This window comes from Cucurbita maxima, unplaced genomic scaffold, assembly GCF_002738345.1.
Source record: "Cucurbita maxima cultivar Rimu unplaced genomic scaffold, Cmax_1.0 Cma_Scf00030, whole genome shotgun sequence".
Taxonomy (NCBI): Eukaryota; Viridiplantae; Streptophyta; class Magnoliopsida; order Cucurbitales; family Cucurbitaceae; genus Cucurbita; species Cucurbita maxima.
Window position 1 is genome coordinate 1,026,535 of NW_019272046.1, and position 26,915 is coordinate 1,053,449.

General features: G+C 35.5%; 4 protein-coding genes, 2 long non-coding RNA genes and 1 pseudogene across 7 annotated transcripts; 2 read left to right on the plus strand and 5 right to left on the minus strand.

Moving 5' to 3' along the window:
- Positions 1-966: 966 nt before the first annotated feature.
- LOC111466128 (macrophage migration inhibitory factor homolog) lies at positions 967-19,223 on the minus strand. 2 transcript variants are annotated; one of them, XM_023110721.1, is made up of 5 exons: positions 19,202-19,223; positions 3,244-3,396; positions 1,505-1,705; positions 1,350-1,410; positions 967-1,180 (listed from the first exon to the last, which is right to left on the minus strand). In XM_023110721.1, exons 2-4 carry the CDS (start codon positions 3,352-3,354, stop codon positions 1,357-1,359), a joined length of 366 nt encoding a protein of 121 aa, XP_022966489.1. In that variant the 5' UTR covers positions 3,355-3,396; positions 19,202-19,223; the 3' UTR covers positions 967-1,180; positions 1,350-1,356. The 2 variants fall into 2 exon arrangements, with proteins under 2 accessions (XP_022966489.1, XP_022966490.1); XM_023110722.1 differs by lacking the exon at positions 1,350-1,410.
- On the minus strand, positions 2,657-3,237 carry LOC111466151. The gene is made up of 2 exons (XR_002714330.1): positions 3,086-3,237; positions 2,657-2,791 (listed from the first exon to the last, which is right to left on the minus strand). It is a non-coding gene; the product is annotated as an uncharacterized LOC111466151 (long non-coding RNA).
- Positions 6,531-7,012, minus strand: LOC111466131 (annotated as a pseudogene).
- On the plus strand, positions 15,650-17,472 carry LOC111466016 (patellin-6-like). The gene is made up of 4 exons (XM_023110559.1): positions 15,650-16,506; positions 16,606-16,730; positions 16,813-16,954; positions 17,023-17,472. Exons 1-4 carry the CDS (start codon positions 15,748-15,750, stop codon positions 17,281-17,283), a joined length of 1,287 nt encoding a protein of 428 aa, XP_022966327.1. The 5' UTR covers positions 15,650-15,747; the 3' UTR covers positions 17,284-17,472.
- Positions 18,966-20,157, plus strand: LOC111466147. Its single transcript, XR_002714324.1, has 3 exons — positions 18,966-19,113; positions 19,246-19,506; positions 19,638-20,157. It is a non-coding gene; the product is annotated as an uncharacterized LOC111466147 (long non-coding RNA).
- A 252-nt stretch (positions 20,158-20,409) lies between these two features.
- On the minus strand, positions 20,410-21,551 carry LOC111466167 (probable protein phosphatase 2C 73). Its single transcript, XM_023110747.1, has 3 exons — positions 21,327-21,551; positions 20,908-21,240; positions 20,410-20,805 (listed from the first exon to the last, which is right to left on the minus strand). The coding sequence occupies exons 1-3, from the start codon at positions 21,549-21,551 to the stop codon at positions 20,410-20,412; spliced, it is 954 nt and encodes a 317-aa protein (XP_022966515.1).
- Positions 21,552-22,836: 1,285 nt separating this feature from the next.
- On the minus strand, positions 22,837-25,147 carry LOC111465988. The gene has a single exon (XM_023110509.1). The coding sequence runs from the start codon at positions 24,734-24,736 to the stop codon at positions 23,192-23,194; it is 1,545 nt and encodes a 514-aa protein (XP_022966277.1). The 5' UTR covers positions 24,737-25,147; the 3' UTR covers positions 22,837-23,191.
- Positions 25,148-26,915: the final 1,768 nt, after the last annotated feature.

Genomic DNA, 26,915 nt, shown 5'->3' on the forward strand with positions numbered 1-26,915 from the left:
TCTTATGTGAAGTATGGAAGTGACACGTGGTATTGGGATTACACGTGGCAGTGGAATGGAGGCTGTTGGGTTACTGTGTGACACGTGGTGCTACGTGTCAGGATTTGAGGGATGTGATGAGGCAGTTTTGGAAGGTTTAAGAAGCGTACCTGTCTTTGCCTACCATTGGATTCTTTTGTTTGTCTCAAACATTTATTAAAGTATTGATGTCGGTGTAGATATGAGTTATCATTTTAGTAAATGTGTGCACAAATTTGCTCCAAACTTGTCTTTCTTAGAGGTTTTGAAATCAGGCCTAATTATAAGCTTTAGAGAGGTAGAAATCTATCCTCGACCAAGATCTTGAGGATGTTTGGAGCAAAGTACGACGATATATCAGACCAAACTTGTCTCTATTTATATCATCTCGAACTCCCTTGTTCACGACATTCGGACCAAAATTGGATCAACTAGTTTTCGTTCAAGGTTTAAAAAGTCCTCAGCATAAAGTTTTTCTCTTGAAGAGTTTGTTACAATGCTTTGACGAAACCTCGAACAATTTGTTCCTTGTTTCAGTTTCAGGAGTATAAGATTTGGAAGAAGAAACTCAGAGTTCATCCTGAGATTTTAACCAAAATTGGACCAAACTCGTCTCAAATCAATGTTTGGAAAGTTCATAACACAATGTTTGTGGGTCCTATATTTCAATGATAATGAAGTAACTTCGGCTCATGCATTGAAATGAAATAACATGCACATTAGTTACCCCTGTACCTACTCAAATATCGACAAAAAGGTCGAGATCTAAATATCGTGAAAATATCGATGTTGAACCCCATTAACATATAAAAATGTCAATGGAAGCATAATTCACCTGCAGGACGAAACTTTTTCAAGTGCTTACAAAACAAACACTTCAACTTATCACCCTTAAACAAGATATCAATGAATAATCTGGCGGTATTCCTAGCAAGCCCACCAACAAGATCATAGCAAGAGCTGTATGCATTAAAATCTTCCCATGATCATGATTCATAACCACAAGTCAATCCAGATAATAGTCGATAAAGTACGAAGTGTTTGCAATACCAAGTTCTCATATGTCTCGGCACATAAAAGTTGAGAAGTTCTAAGACATACTACAGATGCAGCTCATAGTAGACATTTAGAAAGTGGAGCCATTCCATCCGAAGTTCGACCCCTGCAGCAGCCAATAGAAAGAGGCAAATATCAGGACAATTCCCGGGTTTTAGCATAAGACATTAGACGAAGCCACCGTGAAAATAGTGTCTATGAGTGATACAAATGCCTGCTAAAAAACCAATAGGAGTTGGGCTTATTTGTTTCAAATAGAAAAAGATAATAGTTACATGATCTCTAGTTCTGGTGTAAAGCATGTAAACACTGTGCATATTCTTGACTCTGATGGGCCTAAACAAAAATAAGAAATGCAATGAGAAGTGACTACATGCATGCAAATAACCCATCCAATTTTTGGACAGCTTAAAAAGTTGGAATAGCTTGCCTTGGTGTCGTAAAATTTGAGGAAGAATCTCGACTTGGGCACAGATAACTTTGTCTCAAGAATTGCAGAAACTGCAGCACTCAGTTTTTTGTTGACATCAGGATTCAGACCCCCGATGGACACCAACTCGCCATATGCTGCTGGCTGCTCGCTACCACCAAATGACATGGGTACTGATCCCTTCAGCACAACCATCACATACTGCTTCCAGCAAGATGATCAAGTTAACACATAGGTAAGAACTTGACAAAATCCAATCTATTGGCAAATAAGCACACAATTTCCGTAAACATCGGCAATGAATCTCATAACCAGACTCACGCAGAACTTAATAACAGGCTGAATTGGCTAAGAATACAATGTCTGGGATGAATAAAGAGAGGAAAGTACTCTAATGTACTAACTTAAAATTTACCGTCACAGAAAAAGCTGAGACCTTCACTGCAATCAAAGGGGGAAAAAACACTATTTCATTCCTCGATTCAGAGACTAAAAAGAAATGGTGTTTCTTAAGACAAGGAAATCAAACTCCAATGGATTTAAGATAAGGTTGCTTGTTTCTGCAGCCCTCGCTTCCCTCCTTTCTCCTCTCCTTGTTATACAAGGCAAACATCAAAGTCTTTACTTGGCAGGTGCTTCATAGGGTGTTAATACTCTGGATTGGGTTCGAAGACCTACATCCTTTGCCCCAAGACCACAGTGCCATATCCCCTGCAACTAGACATCTAAGGACCTAGGTCATCTGTTGTGGCAATGCTAATTTTATAGTCTAATTTGGAATTGAGGATTTTAGGGATCAGCTTGGCTCATAACGGAGACTATTGTCATATTATGGAGGGAGGTGCTGGTCCATTCACCCTTTAGGAAGGAGGGGAGCACCCTTTGGAGGGCTGCTTTTACGGGGTATCTAGCTACAAAGAAAATAACAGGATCCGACAGAGAGATTCAGGTAGGGGATTTGATCCAAAACTAGGTTTAATGTCTCACTTTGGATGTTTGTATCTAACGATTATTGCAATTGTTCATTCGCTCCTATCTTAGTAGATTATTGCCCTTTCTCAGTTCAGTCTGCGTCCTTTGAAGGCTAATATATATATATATATATATATATATATATATATATATATATATATATATATATATTTATTATTATTTTTTTTTTTGGGTATAATTGGCTTGCTGGTCTTCTTTGTATTCTTCCATTGTTATCTCAATGTGCTTGAACTAGTCAGACCAGGATTTGCGTCAGTAAGGTTTCATTATCAGCGTCATGCAGGAGTTATGCAACTAAAAAGATAAATAACCGATTTGATAAGCTGCATGATTCAATAAGATCAACATTGAACTGCAAAGCTATAGATCACACTATAAGTAATAGCAACATTCTAAGATCCATCATACAAAATATTGCGAAACACTAAAAGCACCATCTTAAAACCAAAAAAATCAAAATGCCTCATTCCATTCCATGACCAATCTAAAATGCCAGTGAAATCAACAAGTTGATAAAAACTTCATCGATCGGCATCAAACAGAAAAGTAAAGGCTAAGCCAATAAGTAAATAAATCAATCAGCCTTACTCAGTACACATGCATTCAGCACAGAGAAATGAACAATCTGAAATCAGAGAAATTAAGCAACAATAAAGAAATCAAGGAAAAGAACCGATCGCAAAGCTAACGACAACACGATAACAACAAAGACATTATCTGAAGAGATATGAGAATTAGAACCCTACGGCCTCTGGCTTGCCGATGATCTTGGCAACGGTGGATGAAGCCTCAGAGAGAACAGAGGAGGTATCGATACCTTCCAGGTTGACATTCGTAGAAACGTTGAGGCAAGGCATCTTCTTCTTCTTCTTCTTCTTCTTCTTCTTCTTCTTCTTCTTCTGATCCAAGATTCTTATCTGCAGAATCATTTGCCCTCATTTTCCATCTTTTATCTCTGCTACTCGAAGACTCTTTGGGCCTCCATTCATCATTGGGCCCAAACGTGAAGCTTTCTGTTATGGGCCATAATTTCGTACAATCAATTGGGCCACGTTCATTTCTATATGGGCCTAACCCGGAAAATTTCAAGATGTACCATATTCGATCCACATCCTAAAAATTTTTAATTAAAAGATTTTCATCATCGTACCCAAATTTTTAAAAATTAAAAAGTTGTGTTAGTGACTCAATAATCTGACTAATTTGGGCGACCTAACCCAATTATAAAGGTTAAATTGGGTTAAGTCAAATCGATCTTCACAAATTTTTTTCCCTACTGCACACTTTTATTCAAAAACCTTCGTCCAAGCAATTGGTGCCTTCTTTTAAACCTGAGAGGGGAGAACGAATGGCTCAGAAATCGACTGGTTTCGAGTAGACATTTTTGTCTCCTCCCATGCTAAGTCACAAGTAGCTCCTTGAGAAGCACGGGAAGAGCCCAGTACATTATAATTGTGAAAAGGTTAAGGTTTGATTGAATTTTTGGGAAATCGAAAATTTAGGTGCGTATATGGGTTGCCATTTTTTTATCAGGTCAAACCAATCAACCTAAAAATAGAGTTACAATTCAATATTATGAAGATCAATAACATTTACGGTCAGGACATATTTTTATTCCAAGATAAAGTAAGATACGGTTGAGTTGGGTTGTAATCTTATTTATAGGGATCCAATAAAAAAATGTAATTTTTTATTTTTTAAAATTTAACTCAATTACTAAAATTAGCCTAATTTTTATGATTTAAATGGTAGGTTAAGTAGAATTTAATGTATTAAACTCTTTATAAATTCCATATAAGAAAGATAATAAATGGAATATTAAAGACTTGGTTACAAATAATATATTATAATACATCTTAATTATTTTTTTAATTTCAATAATTTGATAAATGTAACAATTTACCGCTTTATTACACGATAATATAACACAAAAATTATTAAAAAAAATTATTAATTGATTATTATTTTCCATGAGAAAACTTAAAATCAAACTATTATTAAATTAATTAATTAAAAATAAATAAATAAAAAGCTCTTTCTATCTGTCAACATGCAAGTGAGACCATTTAAGAAACAACCAAATTTTTGGAAGGGGTGACATCATCACAACAATATGTATGACATCATTATGTAACTCACTCACATCTTTATTCGTCATGCATCATGCATCATACATCATACATCATTACATTATCATCATACGTTATACATTATAAATACAAAGCATAAATGATACATGTATGGGCTATTAGGCATGTGTCGTTATACATTAAACAAGTTGTCTAACCTATTCGATAGTGAAACCACTTACTTGGTTGATGCGTGTCATTCGTTTAGCGTTTCTATACAATTAGGGTGCCCAAGAATATTGATTTTCTTCAATTAGGTCCTATTTCACGTTTAAAAAAATGGTTAGAATTGAAATCAGGATGAAAATGAGGCAAATAGAAAACGAACGGGCTAGAATCAGACTTACACGTGCTGGGAAGGAGGCTAGTCGCAAGTCCCACGTGCGAGTCGTTTATCTGCAGTCGCGGGTCAGACACTCTAGTTTGAGTCAGTTTGATTCTCAGTCAACTAGTTCAATTCACTTAGGTTAGACGGTGGGTTGGTTGAGCCGGCAGGTCGCAGGTAGGTACGTGGGTTTGCGGGTCGGATCAAACCTAGAGGTTGCATGTCACAAATCGAGTGGAGTCGCGATGCTCCACGCAGTGTTTGACGCTTGGCTCCACTAGATGCCTATCGTGTGTCCTCCACCGGGTGGTGCGCACAATACCACTCGTTGGAGCCATTTCTCTCTCCTGAACAAATGAATAACGATTTTCGATCATATTTCTTTCCGTTTTCAATTTTTCATATCTTTAGATTTTAGCTCCGATCAAATCGTTCTCTTCAGCAAAGTTTTAGATCATAGTTCCATCTACATCTTACTATTTTCCTTGAAATTTAAACCCCATGAAAGACCAAGTTATAAGCGCCAACAGAAGATCCGTTAGCATCCTTACCGTTCTTGGAATGACTCTTATATCTCTGTCTTCGGACCAGAATTACTGCTAGGTTTCCTCACGAATCCTATGGAGGATTCCCTCTAGATAAACATATCAAGATTTCAGAAAATCTTGGATACGATAAAAACTAATCAAAACTCGAGTTGTTCAAGTAAAAAATAAAGACAAATTTTTCGGACATGTCTAGAGACAACTAATATTAGGCTAAATTACTTTATTTATTTTCTACAATGTTATTATTACTACAAAAGAAACTTTTAAAAATAATCAAATATATATTTGTAACTTTATTTTCTTTAAATATAATTATCAAAATCTTTTCGACCTACTCTAAATTTTAGATTGGTTTAATCGGTGACCCGAGTAACCCAAAATTCATAATCCAATCCTCTATTTTCGAGTTAGGTTGTTTTTTAATTATCTTTAAAAAATATATTTATCTATAGTATAATTCAAATTTCAAATATTTACCAGTCGCAACCTACTTATGACCTATGACTTAAATTACAAATATTAAATATTATTATTCTAAAGTAAACCCTAATCGAACATAATTTTTTAGTTTTTAAAATTTTAATTCAACCATAAATTAGTCTAATTTTTATGATTTAAATTGGACCGCTACAGAATTTAATGTATTAAACTTTATATAAATTCCATATATTGAAAGATAATAAATAAAATATTAAAGACTTGGTTGCAAATAATATATTATAATACATATTAATTATTATTTTTAAAACTTTACTATAATATTGAATTTAAATTTTTAAAAAACTATACCGAATATTATGTCGTTTAACATTTTTTTAATAGAAAATATATTATAAAATGAAAATTATCGATTAAAAAATAAATGAAGAATTTTACGAGAAACAACTCTTCCTCCACTGTGCCTAATTTATACGATAATATAATATAAAGTTATTGATTGATTATTATTTTTCTAAATCAAAAAATGTAAAAGGATTATTTAAATTATTAAATTATCTGTGAACAGACACAGAAAATGAGACCATTTAAGAAACAACGAAATTGGGAAGCGGTAAAGAAGGCAGCCGCCATGGATGGGCCTCCGTCGAGCCGGAGAGTCATAGTTTTGATGAAACGGGGCGGCCGGCCGTCGTGTCGTGGACTTTAAGAAAGAATCTCGCCGGCGGAACCGAAAGCTTTTCATTTAAAATGCTTCCAATGGAGTAGATTAGCTTCTTCTTCACGCCGGAGTTTATTCCTCCCATCGACACTACCTCCGCGAACGCCGCCGGTTCTCCGCTGCCCCCAAACGATATCGCCACCGACCCTTTTAGCAACACCATCACAAACTGCCCAAATAATAATAAATAAATATTCTAATTTCTTTTTCCTGATTTATCTTAAAATATTACAAGATTTACGTTTTCGGGTTTGCCGATAATGGTGGAGACGGCGGTGGTGGCGGCGGCGGCGAAGATGGCTGCGGTGTCGATCCGGCCAAGTTGACATTGGTAGTGATGTAAAGGCAAGGCATGGCGGAGGAAGGTTTAATTTGAAAATGATAATCAATTGAGAAAGTGGGTTTTTTTTTTTTTTTTTTTTTTTTTTTTTTTTTTTTTTTTTTTTTTTGTTTGTTTGTTTGTTTGTTAAATTGTAAATTCACGTTTTCGATGCTACAATTCATTGAAAGGACATTTTGTATATTTTGTTTGGACATATTCGTTCGGAATTTACTTTTGTGCCCATCATCTCATCGGGACATTCTGAACATTCATCGATCTGGATTCTCTCGAGCATTAGACACTTCCGTGTCCATACTAAACCATTTACGATGTATGTTTCAGATAGCAAGTGCATAATCTAACATCCAACTGAGGTGCAATACCGACACACCCGTGATGTCTAGTTCTATCCTTCTAAGATGCTCACTACGTTATGACGCACGTATATGCCACAAGGTAACTCGTTTAAATTGGTTCAACTCAATTATGGTTCATTAAATATTAATTTAATAAAAATACTTCTAAATTTTATAGTTTGTCTAAAAGAAATATTAGTAAACTTTCAAAAATCTTAAAAATACCAACTTTAAAAAAAACAATTCTAAAAAATAATTTTACCATAAAATTTTAAACATAGCCTTAATATCATTTACGAATATTATTGGAATATTATTGAAAATTTTAAAAATATAAAAGACATTTATGAATTTAATAAATCCATTCCCATCTAACTTTAATTTTTTTTTTTTTTTTTTGGAACGTTTGGTTAATTTATTTAAATTTAGTTTTTAATATAAGTAAAATATTAGTTACCTAATTTAAAAATATATATTAAAAAATGTAGTTAAAAATTATTTTTAGAAGGGTGGTAAAATAAATAATAATTATTAAATTTAACCTAATAAAATAAATATATGTATATATAATTGTAACATAATAATAATAATAATAATAATAAAATAATTTTTTTATTTTTTATTTTTCTTTAAAAAGAGAGAAACGGATGGGGATGAAGAACGGGGATCACAGCTAACAGTGTTGGATTTACCAAGTTAGAGATTTTTGTACGATATTTGTAAACTTTCACAAATAAAGTTAGCGTAATAAATGATTTTGAATCTATGATGATCACTCTTAGATCTTAAAACGGATCTCTCCAAAATTAGCTTGTTCGAGACTAATCCAATAAATCAATTAAACTTCAAACTTAAAGCAAAACTTGAAAAGAATAACAACCCGAGAGGGATTTCAAGAAATGCATGTTGTGATATTCAACAATTTACCATTTCTAGAGCATTACGGGCCTTTATAACTGCCAAAATAGACATTCAAGATATACGAGACAAAAAAATTATTCAATGCAAATTATATCAAATATCAGAACCCGCTTGAATTGGTGATAACGATTGACAAGCTTTAATATCTTAAACTCTTAAGAGGTGCAATCCCGACAGCTACGACTAGTCTTTGAAGATGTAATATAGAAGCCCACTTATACCAGATATTATTTTCTTTGAGCTTGCTTTCAACTTTGTGAAGAAACCTTACTTCCGTTCTTTAAGGTTTTAATGTTATAAACACTGAACTCTCTTTTCTCTCTTCAAACACTATAAAAACTTCACTTCAAGGGAATGAACTCTTCATCCACGTAGCGGAAGCATTGGGAATCGTTTTGAAATTTATTAAGAATTAAAACAAAGCAATAAATAGAAGAGTAAGAACTCTAACTCTGTAGAAACCCTAACTTGCAAGACTATTCGAAGTATTCCAACCATGCAGAAGTTCTTCAACATTCCACAAGATCTTCCTTGCTATGACTCGAACACAAGGCCAAAGCTTGTGGGAGCCTCTTGAAAGAAAATTTCAAAGGGATTGAAGAAGAAGAAATAGTTTCGAGAATTACCTAGAGATTAATTTCATTTTCTAAAGAAAGTGGGAGAGATTGACGTGTTTTTGGCTCAACCTAAAAGTTCTATTTATAGGGATTCTCGGAGAATATTTGTCAAATAATATATTTGCATAGGTAATATATTAGAATATTATATCTTATACAAATCATATTTTGCTATTATTTCAAATATATTTTTATTTAATGTATCAAAATATATTAATTGATTTAATATTTAATTATATGAAATACAATAAATATATTTTTTCTTTAATATATCTAATATATTAAATATTAATTTGAATCCTTCCATTAATATATTTTTCTCTATTTATTTAATACATTTGATATATCTAATTTCAAATTAAATTTATTTTCTCCTATATATTTAATATATTTAATATATTAAATATGAATTTGAACCCTCCAAATTTTCCTTTAAATAGGGAATCTTATAGACCTCTAGATTATAAGCTCCAACCATACAAAATTAATTAATTAAACTCTTTAATTAATCAATTTTCGTTCATTAACTATAAGTTACTCCACTATAGACCTAGAGTTGCACTCTTATGCACTGTAGGACAGGTTATGTCCATTAATATAATCATTACAAGCAAGTCGATCCTTCATGAGTTGTTCATAATTATAGTTGGATCAAAAGTCCATTTTACCCCTGTAATTACATATTTCACCTTATACCACTGATTGTCTAATGAGCAATTTGTTTATGATTCAATCATAAACCAAGTCCATCTCGGGCCAATGAAAGGGTGGAGCCTCATGGTTCAAATCCCGAAATCAGTACTTAAGAGAACAACTCATCTACTTTCATTATATGGAAAGTTATGAATTTCATCCCATGATATTATTTTCCCAACTCAAGTCCCCAAAATGGTAGGCATATTGAATCGGCTAAAAAGTCATTCTCTCCCATGTAAATTAAAGAACAAGCTCTCACAAGCTGGAGTTCATAACTCATTCAAGATTAAGATCGAGTCGCATATGATCATCATGTGAAATATTAATCTTCTCAATTAACGGATTTACAAAAAGAGATTAAATATTTATTGGTTCATTCTTATACAAACTCATTGTATAGATACCCCGCTTACATGTCTCCACATGAACGATTTGGATCAAATCATTTGCAACGATTACAAAGTGGGTCTTATCAACAGTGTTACCAGGATAAGACACCCAACCTTATCCATATACTATAGACTCTTTAGGTTATTACTTGAACACGATTCTCTTGTATGTCAACCACATATTGTTCAAAATTATATTAATAACCTTGGATTTTCATATAATAAATAACAATTAAATTACAAATAAAATAATAAAAATTATTGTTAAAAACTAAATAATTAATTACGAGGCTTTAGGGCATAAATCTCAACACCGACAACTCAATCTCGATGTCTGAATGGCAGAGAACGGGATGTATATCATATATATCTCTAGAAATGGAATAATTGTTCGGTTTTTTACTTCTACCTCGTGAAAGTCAACCAAAATTTTAAAATTTTTTTATTTCCGATTCAATATTAATAAATTACTTTTTTGTTTATCGAATTTTCAAACTTATAATCTCTTAATCGAACAATATTGGGTAAAGGAGGGAACAGTCCAAATTCATGAAGAAATAGAATGGTGATTAAGACAGAACGCCATTAAAGGCGGCTGCAAGCTCAGAAGTGTGGAGAAATGTGCATTGGAGCCTTACGAACAAGACGACTCTGCTCATTGATGTTCCTCCAAAGGTTGTAGGAGATGAAGACGTACAACGGCACGGTCGGGAATGGAGAATATGATTTTTGTCTTTACTCGAGATGACTCGTTTTTTCCGTCCCCATATTTACCTCCTATTTTAATTATCATTTTCACGAAATTTTTTATTTCTTTTTGCAAGGATCGAAATGGAGAGATTATGTTTACAAGGCAGGAATGTTTCCCGTCCACATCTCCACATCTCAGCCTCCTATTTCAATTATCATTTTCACTAAAATTTTTATTTATTTTTATACGGATTGGAGCGGGAATTATGTCCACAAGGAAAGGACTCTCTTCCCCGTCCCATCCTTGCCTCCTATTTCAATTATATTTCTACAAAAATTCTCATTTATTTTTGCTCGGATTAGACTGGGGATTTGTCTAGAGGGTGAGAATGTCTTCCGTGTCCCCGTCCCTACCTCCTATTTCAATTATCATATTTACTAAAATTTTCATTTATTTATGTCTACAGGGTCGGGACACCTCCTCCGTCTCTATCCTTGCAGGGAATTCACGAGAGTTGAGAATTTTTCCTCGTTTTGAATCAGATACCTAACAATATTTAAGTGACCATCACATTTGAATCAGATACATTAAATAATTCATCATCAATTCACCCGACACTATAAGAACTCCAACTTTTCTTCATTCAAACGAGGTCGAATTCACACAACTTTGAACAAAATTAATGAAAATGTAAGTATGTGCAGATGTCCTTTTAGACACACATTAGATTAGACTGTGTAAGTCATGGTCAACAAATAATTGCTTCAACCTGAGGGAACTCATTCAAATTTGTCCTAAAATCTAGGGCTGACCTCCAACATTTATTATCACTTCTTTGGCTGTCTCATGTCATCTCAAGAACAAGGGCCACCCCTTGAATTTTTTATATTTAATGTTCTCGGTTTGTTTACGGCCACGTGGCTCTCCGTAGCGAGAGAAGTGTCTAACAACGAGGATTTAGCCAATAAGGAGTTGAGAACAAGTCGACCTCACCTTAGTATGACCCGACATCCAAAATGATACCCTCTATTTATGGCTTTGTTCCATGGCCTCGAAAGTGTATAATAATAATATGATGAACTATTCAATAAGTGACCCCATTGCCGGAAATTCAAGCACATACAATAATGATTTTGTGTTTAGGGTTCAAGTATCATTCGTGAGTGGATTTGAATGCATAGTATTTTTTGTGATATTCGTGATCCCGAACGAAATAGTTGGATAATTTGATTTAATTCTCTATCAACGGTCTTAAAAACTCCAAAAAAAAATTAAATAAATGTTAGGTCATGTATGTAGTAGCGGTTTTAAAGTGAGCCTCTAGTTCAGTCAATACACATTTATACTGACATATGAGAATATTTAATCCATGGTCTATGGACATACAACATGCATGAGATTCTGCATAAAAATCATGGTTACATTGGATGATGCATATAATACTTCCATGTGATCATGACATATATTCTCTACGAGGCTAACATACATAATCATGATATTTCTGACGTATTTGTAATGTCCTACATTGGTTGGGAGGAGAACAAAACATCATTTATAAGGGTATGGAAACCTTCCCCTAACATATAGGTTTTAAAGCCCAAAGAGGACAATATCTGCTAGCGGTGGGCCTGGGTCGTTACAAATGGTATCAGAGCCAGACACCGGACGATGTGCCAGCCTTCTCACTATTCCCCGAAGGGGGATAGACACGAGAGGTGTGTCAGTAAGGACACTAGGCCCCAAAGGGGGTGAATTTTAGTAGCGGTCCCACATCGATTGGAGAAAGGAACGAGTGCCACGAGAACGCTGACCCCGAAGAGGGGTGGATTGTGATGTCTCACATTGGTGGGGAGGAGAACAAACCACCATTTATAAGGCTGTGGAAACCTTCTTCTAGCATACGTATTTTAAAACCTTAAGGGGAAGCCCAAAAAGAACAATGTCGTTAGCGGTGGATCTGGGCCGTTACACGACAGATAAGTTAAAGCGAGAACGACATATCAATATGTGTGTGGGTGGTCAAGCCATTCTCTCTAGTAAATAATTTTTAATTTGATAGAAAAGGGAGGACATGAGCCTTCATTTCAGCTCGTCAAAAAGCAAGAAACAACTAACGTTTGGTTGTGATCATCTTTGTTTGTTTGATACTTTAAATGTCTTTTTTAAGGTTACCTATTGAGATTAACCCACTTTTATCTTTTATTGTATGACTGGCGGTGTATACAAGGCCCGGATACATATTCACCACAACATGCTCATCAGTAATTACTAGCGATTCCAACTTCATGTTCTCGAGTTGTAGAGAACAATTCGGGCTGAGGCAGTCTTTTCGGATTCACTTCGCCTTACAACCTTTCTTCCCATTGTACTTGTCATTATAGCACGTGTGACCCAATCCATAAGGGTCATCTATCATAAATATTGTCACTATCATCAATAAGAAAACCTCACTTCAGAGACTATCAAATTTTGTTCAAAGTACGTTTATACTAGACGTTGATCGAGTTATATGATCCTATAACTCGATCAAGCTAGACTATTACTTAAACCCAAATCATAAATGTTGGGTTGGACAAGTTTTTTTTCCGATTAAGATTGAGTTGAATTTTTTTAAAACTAAAAAAATTGATTCCGTTTGTGGAGTCAACCAGACCAACCTGAAGATAGGGTCACAACCCAACTCAACCCGAACCTACCCTACCCTACTTTTACATATATTAAGAATATTTAACATTTGTAACCGATGTTAGTTATATGTTGTGACAATAAATGTTTAATATTTGAATTTTATAAGATTTTAGTTATTAATATAATATGTATTATGGATAGTTGAATTTTTTTTAATAATTAAAAAAAGAACATTAATTTAGTGGTCTCAATTGTAAATAAATGACATAAATTTTTTTAGAAAATTAAAAAAAAAAAATATTTTTATTTTTATTTAGACAAATATATTTAAATAAACTTTTTTTTTTTTTCATAATATATCAAATAAACAAATTAAAATAAAACACTTTTTTAAATGTGTGATGATTAAAGTGGAAAACTAATGAAGTAAAGTCAAAAGAAAAGATTTTTATTCAAACCAAAAAAAGCAAAAGAAATAATTTAATAAAAAAATAAATACTTTTTGGAAATGTAAATTTTTACAATTTTAACCTTTTTCCGAATACCAATGTAACATGTTACACCAAACTTTATATTATAACAATTATAATTTCATCCAAATTTTTATGATAAGAAGTAAAGCGAGTAAATTATTATAAATTAAAATTTGTATACTTAATTGTTACTTGAATTAGTTTGTTAAGGAGAGATTTCTACATTCTTATAAAGACGCTTCGTTCACCCCGTGACTTGCCCATTTAATTTATATATATATAAACATAATGTTTCCAACTTTGGTCCTAAAAGTGGCCCGATCATTAATGAAAGCATGTTATAGTCGGTTAATTATCTTGATTTTAATTTGATTCATATCCTGTACCATGATCATATTATCTATTTTTCTTCACGTGCTTTTAAGAGCGAAAACTATCCACAAACCAACACGGGTGTTTTTAATATGTTTTACTCTCACTCGTATGCTTCCTAGAAAATTTTTACGTAGACCTTAAGATCTCGTTTTCTATTTTAATTCCTATTTGATATATGCTACCATGATTTGCTTTTCTATTTGAACAAAGGTAGATGCATATTTGTCGAACATTCTTGATTGGTCGAGCCTAGGCAGCCTTCCACCCTCTTCCTAGTTCGAGCTCGACCTTTCACCCTCTTCCTTCTACCGCTAGAATGTGATCGGTAACTTTGTTTATTAATTTAAATGAATAAGACTATTTGAATCTCAAATTTTTTAATCGAGAACTAAATTAGGTCGAGCTTGGGGATCCACAAATCCTATATATATATATATATATATATATGTATATATAGGTAGTTTGTTTGTTGGGAGATGGTGGGTCCCACAGAAAAATTTTCAAACCCGTGGGCCGTGGCCCAGTCCACTAAATTTTCTTCTCGCCGCTTCAATTATTATCGCCGATCGCCCCTCTCCTACCTCTACGCTCTAAATCAAATCAATTCATAAAAGTAGAAATTAAAAAAAATATATATATATAAATCGATTAATGAATTTCATTATTTACTAGATTAAAATATAGAAAATATTCAAATTTGAAATAGATTTTAATTATTTCATTAAAAAAAATATGAAAATTGAGTAAATATTGTAAGCTAAATGTGATAATAACATTATTCTCGTATTTGTTGATGTATAAAAATTAATCATTTACATTTTTATTTTTAATAAAAGTAAAATATTAATAAATAAATCATGTATTTGTTTATTTTCAAATATTAAATTAAATTCACAATGGATTTTAATCTTGTTTAAAAATAAATAATAAAAAAATTATGAAATTAGATAAAATAAAAATAAATAACTTGATTTTATTCTACTCAAATTAATAACTAAAATGATAGATATGAGATCTCACATCGGTGCCTCGAAGGGAGTGAATTGTGAAATCACGTATTGATTGGAGAGGGGAACAAAGGTCGACGAGGACACTTGGATCTGAAAAAGTGGATTGTGAGATCTCACATCGATTGAAGAGAAGAATAAAATATTTTTTTATAAGAGTGTAAAAACGTCTCACTAACAAATTATATTTTAAAATTATGAGACTACAAATAAATTAAGTAAGGGGTTAGAGTGAAATTTTAAAATTTTTTAAATTTAAAATTCTTTTAACATTCATAGAATATTAAATATAAATTAATTAAAAAAATATATAAACATATCCCTTCCGTACAAGGTCGAGGCTCACAGGTCGGCTTGGAGTCAGCGGCTAAGAAGCTAGCCCTAAACGTTCATTCATTTTCAAAAGGAATCTTACAGTCACAGGATATATGTCACAGGCGCGTGATTTTATTCTTTCTCCCGCCTCCTCCTCCATTTTTAACCTTCTCCATTTTCAAACTTCAAACCAAAATCTCTCTCCCATTTGCCTCCCTCTTCTTCTTCTTCCCAATTCTCTACACTGAACCAAACCCAGCAGCCCCACCATCTCTGGCTCTCCTTCAACCACCGCCGCCATGGAATCCGAACAACCTCCGCCGCCACCACCACCAGCAGCGGCAGCAGCAGCCTCCCCCATTTCCACTCCCAAACCCCCATTTCCATCAAAGAAAAGCTTCGTCTCTTCTCTAATGGAGGTCGCCACTCTCCGCTCTCCCTCCTTCAAAGAAGACACATATTTCATTTCCCATCTCAAATCCTCCGAACGAAAAGCCCTCCAAGACCTAAAAAACAACCTCTCCGCCGCCACAACCATTACCACCACCACCGATTCTCCCTCCATGTGGGGCATTCCCCTCTTATCCGACGACGAACGCGCCGACGTTATTCTCCTCAAGTTCCTCCGTGCCAGAGACTTCAAAGTCCCCGATTCACTTACCATGCTCCAGAAATCCCTCCAATGGCGATCGGAATTTGGCGCCGACGGTATTCTCGATGAAGACCTAGGGTTTAAGGAGCTTGAAGGGGTCGTCGCGTATATGCAGGGCTACGATAGAGAAGGACACCCCGTTTGTTACAACGCTTATGGGGTTTTCAAGGACAAGGAAATATACGAAAAGATCTTCGGCGATGATGAAAAGCTTAAGAAATTTCTTAAATGGAGAGTTCAGGTTTTGGAACGAGGGATTAATCTCCTCGATTTCAAGCCTGGTGGGATTAATTCGTTGATTCAAGTCACTGATCTTAAGAACATGCCCAAACGAGAGCTGCGAGTAGCGTCCAATTCGATTCTCTCGCTGTTTCAAGACAATTACCCTGAATTGGTTGCTCGTAAGGTACTTTTAGCTCTTGATTTCTCTGACCCATTTGGATTCTTGAGTTATGATTAGAAATCTGAACCGATTTTTCCCCATTTTGTTGATCTGGGCGTTTAGATTTTCATCAATGTGCCTTGGTACTTCAGTATTTTGTACTCAATGTTTAGCCCCTTTTTAACTCAACGAACCAAGAGCAAATTCGTCATCGCTAAAGAAGGCAACGTTGCCGAAACCCTCTACAAGTTAGTCCGTTCATCAAATTCTCTCCTATGTTCTTCCAATTCTTGCAATAAAAAATGGGTTTCGTTTCAATTTTCGAAACAGGTTCATCAGACCGGAGGACGTTCCGGTGCAATACGGCGGCCTGAATCGCCCAAGCGACTTCCAAAATGGACCCCCAAAACCGGCGTCGGAGTTCGCCGTGAAAGGAGGAGAGAAAGTGAACATTCAAATAGAAGGGATTGAGGTTTGTTTCCCATCATAATCACTCAAAACCCCCTTTCCATTTCACCCCTTAAAACTCAAATTCAACAGGGAGGCGCCACAATCACGTGGGACATCGTCGTTGGAGGCTGGGAATTAGAATACAGCGCCGAGTTCATCCCAATCGCCGACGGCAGCTACACCATCGCCGTGGAGAAGCCAAGGAGAATTTCAGCCAATGAAGAAGCAATTCACAACTCATTCACCACAAAAGAACCCGGAAAGATGGTGATCTCCGTCGACAACACCGCCTCCCGGAGGAAAAAGGTCGCCGCCTACCGTTACGTAGTCCGGAAATCAACAGCCATCTAAACAGCGAAAGGGTAATTTGATTCTGTAATGGTTTATCTCTGAATTGGGTTTTTGTTTTAGGTGAGATTGAAATGAATGAGTTAATTATAATTATTAGTTGGGTTTTGTGCTGATTTTGAGAACTGGGAACTGAGGTGAAGTTTAGTTGTTTGTTAATATATGAGTAAAAGGGAAAGGTTGTTCTTCATATGTGGAGTTGTTGCAGATTTGTTGTTGTTTTTGTACAGAAATGGTTGGGTTTCGTTTGTTCTTGAAAGAAGCAAATGATGGTGAAAAGAAAAAGGGTATATGGCAGTGGGGACGATAGCGGTGGGGTGCGTGGGGAAGTGCTTTTGTAAGTGTCAGAATGGAAAGCGTCTAGAAATGGGCGTTCTGTTTGAAGGGGAGAGAGAGAGAGAGAGAGAGAGAGAGATGCAGAGAGAACAGAGAGCGGGAGAGAGTTTAGTTTCTCTACACCTGACGACCGGATCTCGGGTCGAATATTTTATGGTTAACACGAGAGCTCTTCTAAGTGTTCCAGTTGGCGGAGCGACTCTCCTATTGATAATTTGGGTCCTGGCTCTAGTCTACGTTTAGATGAATGAACGGCCGGGAGCTCGTATGAGAGTTGGTTTAATTGCCCTAACTATGGCGGAATATTTCCGAGATGTTAATGAACAAGACGTGCTTCTATTTATCGACAATATCTTCCGTTTCGTTCAAGCGGGATCCAAAGTATCCGCGTTACTGGGTAGAATGCCTTCGGCTGTGGGAAGTTTGAATCCACCCACACCAAAGGACTGGGGTTGAAATTTCTTAGGCTAAGGAATTTAAATGAGGAAAAAAATTATAAATTTTATCAAAAAGATAAAAGTAAAACACATAAATGTCTAAATTCGAACCATTCACCAAAAGGTAGGGAGGTATATTGATTAAATTGGAGATATCTTTTGGACTAACCCGAATTTCGAGTTGGTGGGGTTAATTCGGTTGGTGGGGTTGGTGAGCTATGCAACTCGAATATAGTTTACTAAATGTTAAATATTTTTAGTAGAGTAGGATTGAGTTAGATAATAATTGAGAATATTTGCTAAAACGGTGAAAGTTCTTTATTTATAATTATTTACATAATTAAATAAGATCAAATAGATTACAAAAAAAATAAAAATAAAAAATAAAAAGAGTAATAAATGGACGATATAAACCTATGACCCAGCTCGTCAAAGAAAATTTTAAAAGAACTTAGAGACCTTACTCATATTTTATGCAAAGTTGCATTAAGTGTACTTTAATTTACAAAGATTGAATTTATGAAACTAGTCTAATAAGCACATTTCATTTATGCATTATTTAATTATAATTAAAATATTTATTTATCATATTTAAACTAGTATTTAATACCGAAGTTAAGGTTATATGATAACCCCGTACATCAGTTAGAGCTAAGTTTCTAATCTACAAATTCTTGTGTTTATAGCTTGCATGATACGTAAGTGATTCAAGTGATATTAATCAAATTCTCTTGTGGAGTGATTTGAGTGATTCAAATCATAGTTTAGAAACGAGTTTAAACTTTGGATCTTGGTCATCAAAGTAATCGGTTCCATACCGCTCAAAAACTCTTAAATTATTTGTCCTTATATTATGACATTTAAAATATATAAAAAGAATGATATTAAAGGTATTTACCAACATTTTTCTAAAAAAAAAAATTGAAACAAACAAACCAACAAAAGAACATGAGATCCTTAGTTCTTCTTCTCGCCCTAAGCCATTGCAGGGCCGCTTTCGCGAGCTTCAACTTCATGAAAAAACTTGGGCGCTTTGTGATTGTGGCTCAAACTCCTAGTGGTTCGTGAAATCCCCATCACTGAATTCGATCTGTTTAATCCTTTTACACCCTTCCGATCTTCCTTTGATTCTCTATTCACTGATTCACCTTCTTCTTCTCCTATTTTTCTGTCGATCCCCATGGATCTACAGCTTCTTGAAAATGAAAGTTCCGGATGGCTTCTCATGCTCCGCCGCCCTACGTTCGTCATTGATTTGCTCAGCAATGGTGGATTCTTGAAGAACAAGCAAATCACTGTACAGTCATCGATCGTCAACCCTATAAATCTGCGTTTCCATTCTCGGGCTGCTAGTTTCACTACTAATTTCGCCGCCATGGATCGGTTCTTGGCTGAAGCAACTATGTTGATTACTTGCTTGTTCGTCAGTACATCCCAGATCTGCGAGTTCGTGGTAAGAGTTGAAAAATTAGCGTTATCTTTAACAATGGCGAATAGGTTTCTTTTGATTTTGTCTTTAAATTTTGACTCACTCCGTCTGTTGCTAGAACGATGAACTCGTCTTTTCTTGTGAGTTTTCTGTAGGCGACTTCAGGGGTTGGGATGAGGCCGTAATCCTTGAGGCAAAAATCTCCAAAGGATCTTGACATGGCGAGGCCAGGATAATCTGCATCTGGTACCCATACTCTGTAAATATCTGGTTCTTCTTTATCTGCTGTGATTCTCCCCTGGCATTTCTTTATTCTTTCTGCTTCGCCTGTTTCACATTCAAAACATAGTACTCAAGATTAATTGATAGATACCAAAAGAGTTGAGCTACACATTATAACTCCTAATCAAAAGATCATAGTTTCAAGTTTTCACACTTCATTAGAACCAAAAAGAAATTGATTGATGCCCAATGGATCGAGTATAATTCAATTGGTTATCAAGTTATATCTTCAACTAAAAGTTTGTAGATGTTGAGGATTGTTGAGAGAAAGTCCTGCATTGGCTAATTAAGGAATATATCTCACCAAAAAGCGCACAGCCATGAGAGCTTATGTTCAAAGTAGACAATATCATACTATTGTAGAGGTTCATAGTTTCTAACATGGTATCAGAACCATGCCCTTAACTTAGCAATGTCAATAGAATCCTCAAGTGTCAGAACAAAAAAGGTGTACTTTGTTCGAGGGCTCTAGAGAGCAGTCGAGCCTCGATTAAGAGGAGGCTATTCGAGGGCTCCAGAGAGCAGTCGAGCCTCGATTAAGAGGAGGCTATTCGAGGGCTCCATAGACCTCAGGGGAGATTCTATGGTGTACTCCCTTCAAGGGAAGGATGGTTGAAAATTTTTGGGAGCTAGTTAAGGAAATGATCATAGGTTTATAAGTAAGGAATATATCTTGGTATGAAGTTTCTTGGTAAAACCAAAAGCAAAGTCATGAGAGCTCAAAGTAGACAATATTATACCATTGTAGAGGTCCATGATTCCTAACAGCAGATTCAAATAGCTTGGATAACAACATAAAAATTTGCTATATTGTTCATTCCTTTGTGATCTTCTGAATGAATTATTTGCCATCATTTGTCTTATCTCAAAAATTTGTCTCAAATTTGATAAGATAGAGTTCTTATTGCATAAACAATACCCACTTGGAACATTTGGTTTCTGGTCAGCTGTTAATTGGATGGGAATATGTTGATGGTTGTCTCCTCTGGTGCATAGAACCGCCCGGGAGTCGCCCACATTTGCAACCACCAAATGCTCTCCCTGATGATCAAAAAGGTCAAGATAATGAAGAATGGCTTTTCATTTTCCTAGAAAATTTGAGACAGAGGATGTTATTTTCCGGGAAAGTTTTGAAGTAATCACCTGTTTGATAATGGACATGGCTGTTGTTCCACTGCAGAAACAATCAATGGATGAATCAAAGCCGAGGTCTCGATCAAAATCTGAGTAAGCTTCTTCAAAAGCAGCTTCCCATCTTGAAACCAATGGATTTCGTTGATTTCCTTCATTGTTGTTTGGTTGAACAGAAGCTTTAGAAACCCCATTTTGGACATGTGATGGCCGCTGCTGCTTTTTGATAGCCTTGGAGAGATTGGAGGGCAGCATGTCTCGTGCATGGCGAGCAACCCTATGACCAAACGGACCATGGCCATCAAAAACTCCAGAAAACACCAAACCTTTCTCCCCTGAGAAATCCTGTAAGTTTCTGATTCAACTCTCTTTGAATAAATTCAACACAAAAATCATATCCCAAACAAGATCATTCCAAAATTTTGCTTTACCTCCCAAACCGTCATTGCATCTTGATTGATTCCTTTTCTTCCTCGTTGAGAATACATTGATATGAACGCAGAGGATCCATGGAGTCGAACGATGGCTCCGTCGTCACCCCGACGAATCTCTGCTCCATCATCTCCTCGGTTGGAATCCCTCTCATCCTTATCATGGGTCATATTCTCTCCTCCTCCTACTCCATTGATTGAATCTTTTGTGCAGCAGGCTCCCATTTCTGAGACACCCTCCACCAGGGGAATCTCAAAAAGGAATTTGAGCCACCAGAAGAGATCAAATACCCACAAATTTTCTGGGGAAGAATCTGTATTAGAGCATGGAAAGATCGGAGGGTTCTCTGAATCTGAACCCAAAGGGAGCAGAAACAGAGAGGAGAGGAGAGGAGATAGAGAGATAATGAAGTGGAAACTGTTGTTAAGATAAGAATGTGGAATGAAATTCACCAACAGAATTATATTTAGAAAATCATGGATGATGGTGTCTTGTTGACATTTGTGTTTAGTGGGTTCGCTCTTCTTCCAATTCTTGACCTTATTAACTTGATTATCTATGTTTAATTGTTCAAGTTTAAGGTTAATGGTTGCTTAAATAATATTATGGGTTCCTTCGTTATAATGGGATTATTTTAAATTATGGTGTTTCTCATTATCATCCCACCACTACCACAGGAATTAAAAGGTCTTAGTTTAGCGGTAATTAATAGGTATTTTTAGCGTGACAGTTTGGTAATTATGATTTTTAAGTCCGTTTTGACTTGTAATTAGTTTCACACAAACTCCTTGGTCATACTTCAAGTTTATAAGCCGTAACAATTTTTCCATGATAGACCACTTAGGTTCAAGTCTATAAGTCGGGACAATATTCCTCATGAAAATTATACTTTCTACTGCAACGGTGGATTCCTTTAACTTAGTCACTATTATTTGTGAGATTCTACATCGGTTGCGGATGAAAATGAATCATTCTTTACAAAAGTGTAGAAACATCACTTAATGAAAGCATTTTAAAAATCAAGTTGTTACAATTAGACTTTCCTGATACCAAATATGCAACCTTTTCTGTAGTAAAAAATAACAAAAAAACAAAAAACAAAAACTAAGTTTATGAAATTAAAAAAAAAAAAAAAAAATCAAATAGTCTTCTAAATTATTAATTTTATATCCTATGAGTTTATGAAATTAAAAATGTTAACGGGTTCATTTTTGCATAAAGTTTAAGGACGTGACCTAGGTCTATGAACGATTGAGTAGTTTGCTCCTGAACTTTCTCTTTATTCTGAATTAGGTCGATCGAGTGCTGATTTTGCGTCTGCTACTTAGTCTTAAGTTTAGTTAGCATCGGGTAACCTCGCCTTCTTTGTTTCCCTTCAAACTTCAATTCCTGCTTTATCTTTAACAATACTTACCTGTTGTAATGTTAGTTTTATCAGTTGATAAGTCAAAAAAATATCCAAACAACCAATTTTTCATTCGAAATATAAAATAGATAATGGGCAACAGATGCAGGCCAAGCACTTGAGATATCATCATTCCTGGCTGGAATTGGACTAATCCAAGCATTCAGACTCAGCCAGACTTTCCAACTCAAAATTAAAACAATTCTATAATCTATGAAACGTATCCTGTTTCAAACAAGCTCCATTTCAATGGCTACAGCTGAAGAAGAAGAAGAAGACGTGATTTTCAGTTTCATAGAACACACAGAATGTTTATACACCAACAGGGAGATGCGTAAAATCAGCACAACTTTTAGATTTGCAGAGCTTAAACAATGTGATTCTAGGAAATAATCATGTTAATGAGATATGGTTTCAAAAGAATGTTATTCAAAAAGAAAGAATGTATTGTGTTTGTTGTTACCACCATTGATGAACCAGAACTCCACTTTGTCTGAGAGAAGAAACCAACTCTATGCATTGAGAATATGTTTTCTCATACTTTGTACTCCTTTGCCCTGGGCAACACCTCTGCCATCTATTGTAATGGCACTCAAGAAACATCTCATCTATCAAACAGATCGCTCCCGTCTCGAAGAGTTTTGGAATCAATTCGAACTCGGTTCCTTCCACGTCCATCTTCAACACCACGAAATCCTTATCTGATACTGTGTTCTTCAACCAGTTGGCGAAATCAAACCCTTGAATCTGATTAACCTCTCCATCAAAACGACCCAAAGATCGGACGGGTTGAATCCTGCCCATACCTCTGGTCCCCTTCTCTTCCTTTTCCTTACCTGGGTCTTTGTTGATCTCAAAGGATAATGTCTCATTCCTTACCCAAGCAGCATAAGGCAACAATGTCACCCCTTTCTTTGAACTATACTGTTCATGAAATGTTTGATCAGCTTCAATGGCATAAACTTCAAAGGTTTTGTTCTGCTTTGGATATTGCTTCTTGAACCAACTCCCAATACTGGAGCCATAGCTTCTAGCTCCAACATCCACATAGACATACCTATGTTTGAAGCTTATTTCAGCCATGGAAGGCAAATACTTAATGTTCTGTATATTTCTCTTTAAGGTTAACCATGGCTTCAATGGCTCCTCTAGAATCAGAGGCTCAGCATTTCGAACCAGAGATAGCTTAAACCCAGGAACAGAGCAATTCCTCTTGTAAGAATCTGCATCCACTAATCCCTTTTCAAGAATCTTGTTCTCTTTTTTCAATACATATTCACGAATTAAAGGCATTGATGGAAGAAGAACATCTATATCTTTTGATCTAACTATCTTGCAGCAATTGAATAAATCAACGAATGAATTGAAACTATACGTATCTTTAGAACTCACATGGACCACCGCAAACCCTTCGGGTTTCAGTATCCGAGCAATCTCCGAAGCAAAATCATACGCCCGACGCGAAATATCCAATCGGCCACCGCCGGAGAACACTAAGTCGAAGGTCTTATCCTCGAACGGAATCCGATGAGCCTCGCCCTTAATCACAAGAGGCTTCAACGCCTTCTTGAAAATCCCGATCGAGTCCGAAACCCCGATCTCCTTTAACGCCGACACGTCCGCTCCTGTTAGGGTATCAATGCACAAGGATTTCGAATTTGCCGATACGTAGCCCTCGGTAATCAGATCTTGGAAAACGGAGGAGTAAAACTGGACGGTCTTGATCCAATCTTCACTCGTATACAGATCCGCACGAGAAGATCCAATGACGAGAGGATCTGCGTTGTCCGTTAACAAAGCGGAACTTCCGGTTCGGCCGCCGCCAGCGATCATGAAATTGAAATTTTCCGGCAAAGAGAAGAAACAGAAGTCACCGATGCTACAGGATTCTCCTGCAATGGTCACAACATAGGCGAATCGACCAAGAATCACAAGAATAGAGAACAGAAGCACTCGAACCAGAAGGAACCTAAGAGAGGCGAAGTTCCCGGACATTGATCCCATAAATCTGCTTTAATCTCTTCCTGTACAGAATAAACAGAACATGAAAACAAAAGGATTGGAGAAGATAAGGAAGTCGGAATGAAATTGAAGGTTTAGCGTGAGCAGAATCGGGAGGAGGTGTGGTTAGCTCCAATAAGGGCTCTGGCTGAAGCTCCGGCGGCGGCGGCGATTGAAAAATGGAGGAAGAAGAAATGGGCGAAAGGGGAAATCATGGCCGGCGGGAAGAAATTTGAAGGAATTACAGCAAGAAAGAGGGTGTGCTGATGATACACTGATTCTTCTCTTTGCTGTGGGAAAGTGGAGATGAAAATGGAATCAGAGAGTCGACGGTGGAGATAAAAGGGAAGTGAGCAACCGGTTCAGCCGGCCACCATACGGATAGGAAGCTGATGGAATGAGAATGGAACACGAAAGTGAAGATGCCTTTGTCTTTTAATAATGCAAAATTCCAAATTTCAAACTTCCAATTATAAAAATGTTAGATTATAATTTAAAAAGATTTAGCCCTAAAATCATTACAAATTAGGGTTCAAGGGCGACGTATTAGTCCCTAAATTTCTCGAGCCCGAGCTGCAACACCTACCTACACGGTTGAATTTCTAAGCATGATCTATGCCAGGTAGATAGGCAGCAAGCACAATTGGGTCTCGGCATCGTAGATGCCTCGTTCTTTCATACATCCCTGCAAAGCCAAGCCTAAGAAACTCGACTTACATTGTTCTCGAAATTTTTAGGGTTTTAGATTCTTCTTTTCTGGTTACTGCTCCATACCCACGATTCAAATCAGGATTCATAATCCAAATTCAACATTGATGGTCCCAACATTCCCCTACAGTAGGGTCACGTTACTACTTCTTGCTTCTAAGAGTGAAGACTATCCCTATAACATGATTCCTCGAAAATTTTCTAGGAGGCTACCCAATGTAAAAGTGCTCCAAGCAAGACACTTAACTTCGGAGTTCTTGTGATTGAGCCACCAAAAAGAAAGGTGCGCCTTGTTTGTGAGATCTCACATCGGTTGGAGAAAAGAACAAAACATTCCTTATAAGGGTGTGAAAACCTCTCCGTAGTAGTTGCATTTTAAAATCATGAGGCTAACGACGATACGTAACGGGCTAAAGTAGACAATATTTGTTAGTGGTAGGCTTGAGCTGTTACAAATGGTATCAGAGCCAGACACTAGGAGGTGTGCCAGCGAGAATACTGAGCCCCCAAGGGGATTATAGAGAGGGGAACGAAACATCTCTTATAAGGGTGTGAAAACCTCTTCCTAGCAGACCTTTTAAGGACGTGGAACCCTCTTCCTAGCAGACACATTTTAAAACTGAGGCTGACAACGATACATAACGACTAAAGCATCCAATATCTACTAGCGGTGTGCTTGGGCTGTTATATTGCTTATATAGGTAGTAACTTTCACGTGGTTTTTGTTCATTCATATACCTCTCATTTACTCGGGTATTACAAAAAATTATTGTTAAAAGTTAAATAAGTGTAAAGGCTAAAATGGGCGTTTTTTTTGCAAATAATCGAAGGACTTAAAACAAAATAATTAAAAAGTTGATGACCTAAAATGAAATAAATATTAGAGTCGTTAGGATTTAAATCATAAAAAAGATGAAATTAATAACTCCAAATAAAGTTTAGGTATTGATTAGTTAGGCATTTATTTGTCCCATTAATTAAAATTGAATTCCTTTTTAGTCCCTATCTTAAATAACTAGCTTACCCCAACCAATAAAATAGTATAATAATTTCTTTGCTAATGTCATCCATGAATTAAATTACATATTTGCCCTTACTTTTACAAAATTCTTGGTATAACCTCCAATAATTGTATTTATTATTATTATTATTTGTTATTATTATTTATTTATTTATTATTATTATTATTATTATTATTATTGTTATTATGAAAGTACACCAAATAAGAAAAATATAAATAGTTATTTTTAAATAGCCATTTTAAAGTTTAATAATATTATTAAAATTTTAAAGGTATTTTAAACGAATACTAAGTTTTTAAGGCTAAATTAATAAAAGTATCTATAAAATTTTAAAATTTTTAATAATACTTTTAAAATTTTAAAAACATCCTTATCATCCGTTTTAGATGTAAAGGATAGTCATTTATTTCAAAAATACTCTTCGATTCTAAATAGTGTTCCAAAAATATCCT

Excerpts from the sequence above, each read along its gene's own strand:
- LOC111465988 (XM_023110509.1), bottom strand. The coding sequence starts at position 24,736 with ATGGGATCAATGTCCGGGAACTTCGCCTCTCTTAGGTTCCTTCTGGTT.
- LOC111466128 (XM_023110721.1), bottom strand. The coding sequence starts at position 3,354 with ATGCCTTGCCTCAACGTTTCTACGAATGTCAACCTGGAAGGTATCGAT. Across the intron at positions 1,706-3,243 it reads TCATCGGCAAGCCAGAGGCC|TATGTGATGGTTGTGCTGAA; the intron begins GTAGGGTTCTAA and ends TGCTGGAAGCAG. Across the intron at positions 1,411-1,504 it reads TCAAATTTTACGACACCAAG|GCCCATCAGAGTCAAGAATA; the intron begins GCAAGCTATTCC and ends ATTTTTGTTTAG.
- LOC111466016 (XM_023110559.1), top strand. The coding sequence starts at position 15,748 with ATGGAATCCGAACAACCTCCGCCGCCACCACCACCAGCAGCGGCAGCA. Across the intron at positions 16,507-16,605 it reads CTGAATTGGTTGCTCGTAAG|ATTTTCATCAATGTGCCTTG; the intron begins GTACTTTTAGCT and ends CTGGGCGTTTAG. Across the intron at positions 16,731-16,812 it reads GTTGCCGAAACCCTCTACAA|GTTCATCAGACCGGAGGACG; the intron begins GTTAGTCCGTTC and ends TTTTCGAAACAG.
- LOC111466167 (XM_023110747.1), bottom strand. The coding sequence starts at position 21,551 with ATGGGAGCCTGCTGCACAAAAGATTCAATCAATGGAGTAGGAGGAGGA. Across the intron at positions 21,241-21,326 it reads ATGCAATGACGGTTTGGGAG|GATTTCTCAGGGGAGAAAGG; the intron begins GTAAAGCAAAAT and ends AGAAACTTACAG. Across the intron at positions 20,806-20,907 it reads CCATGTCCATTATCAAACAG|GGAGAGCATTTGGTGGTTGC; the intron begins GTGATTACTTCA and ends TTTGATCATCAG.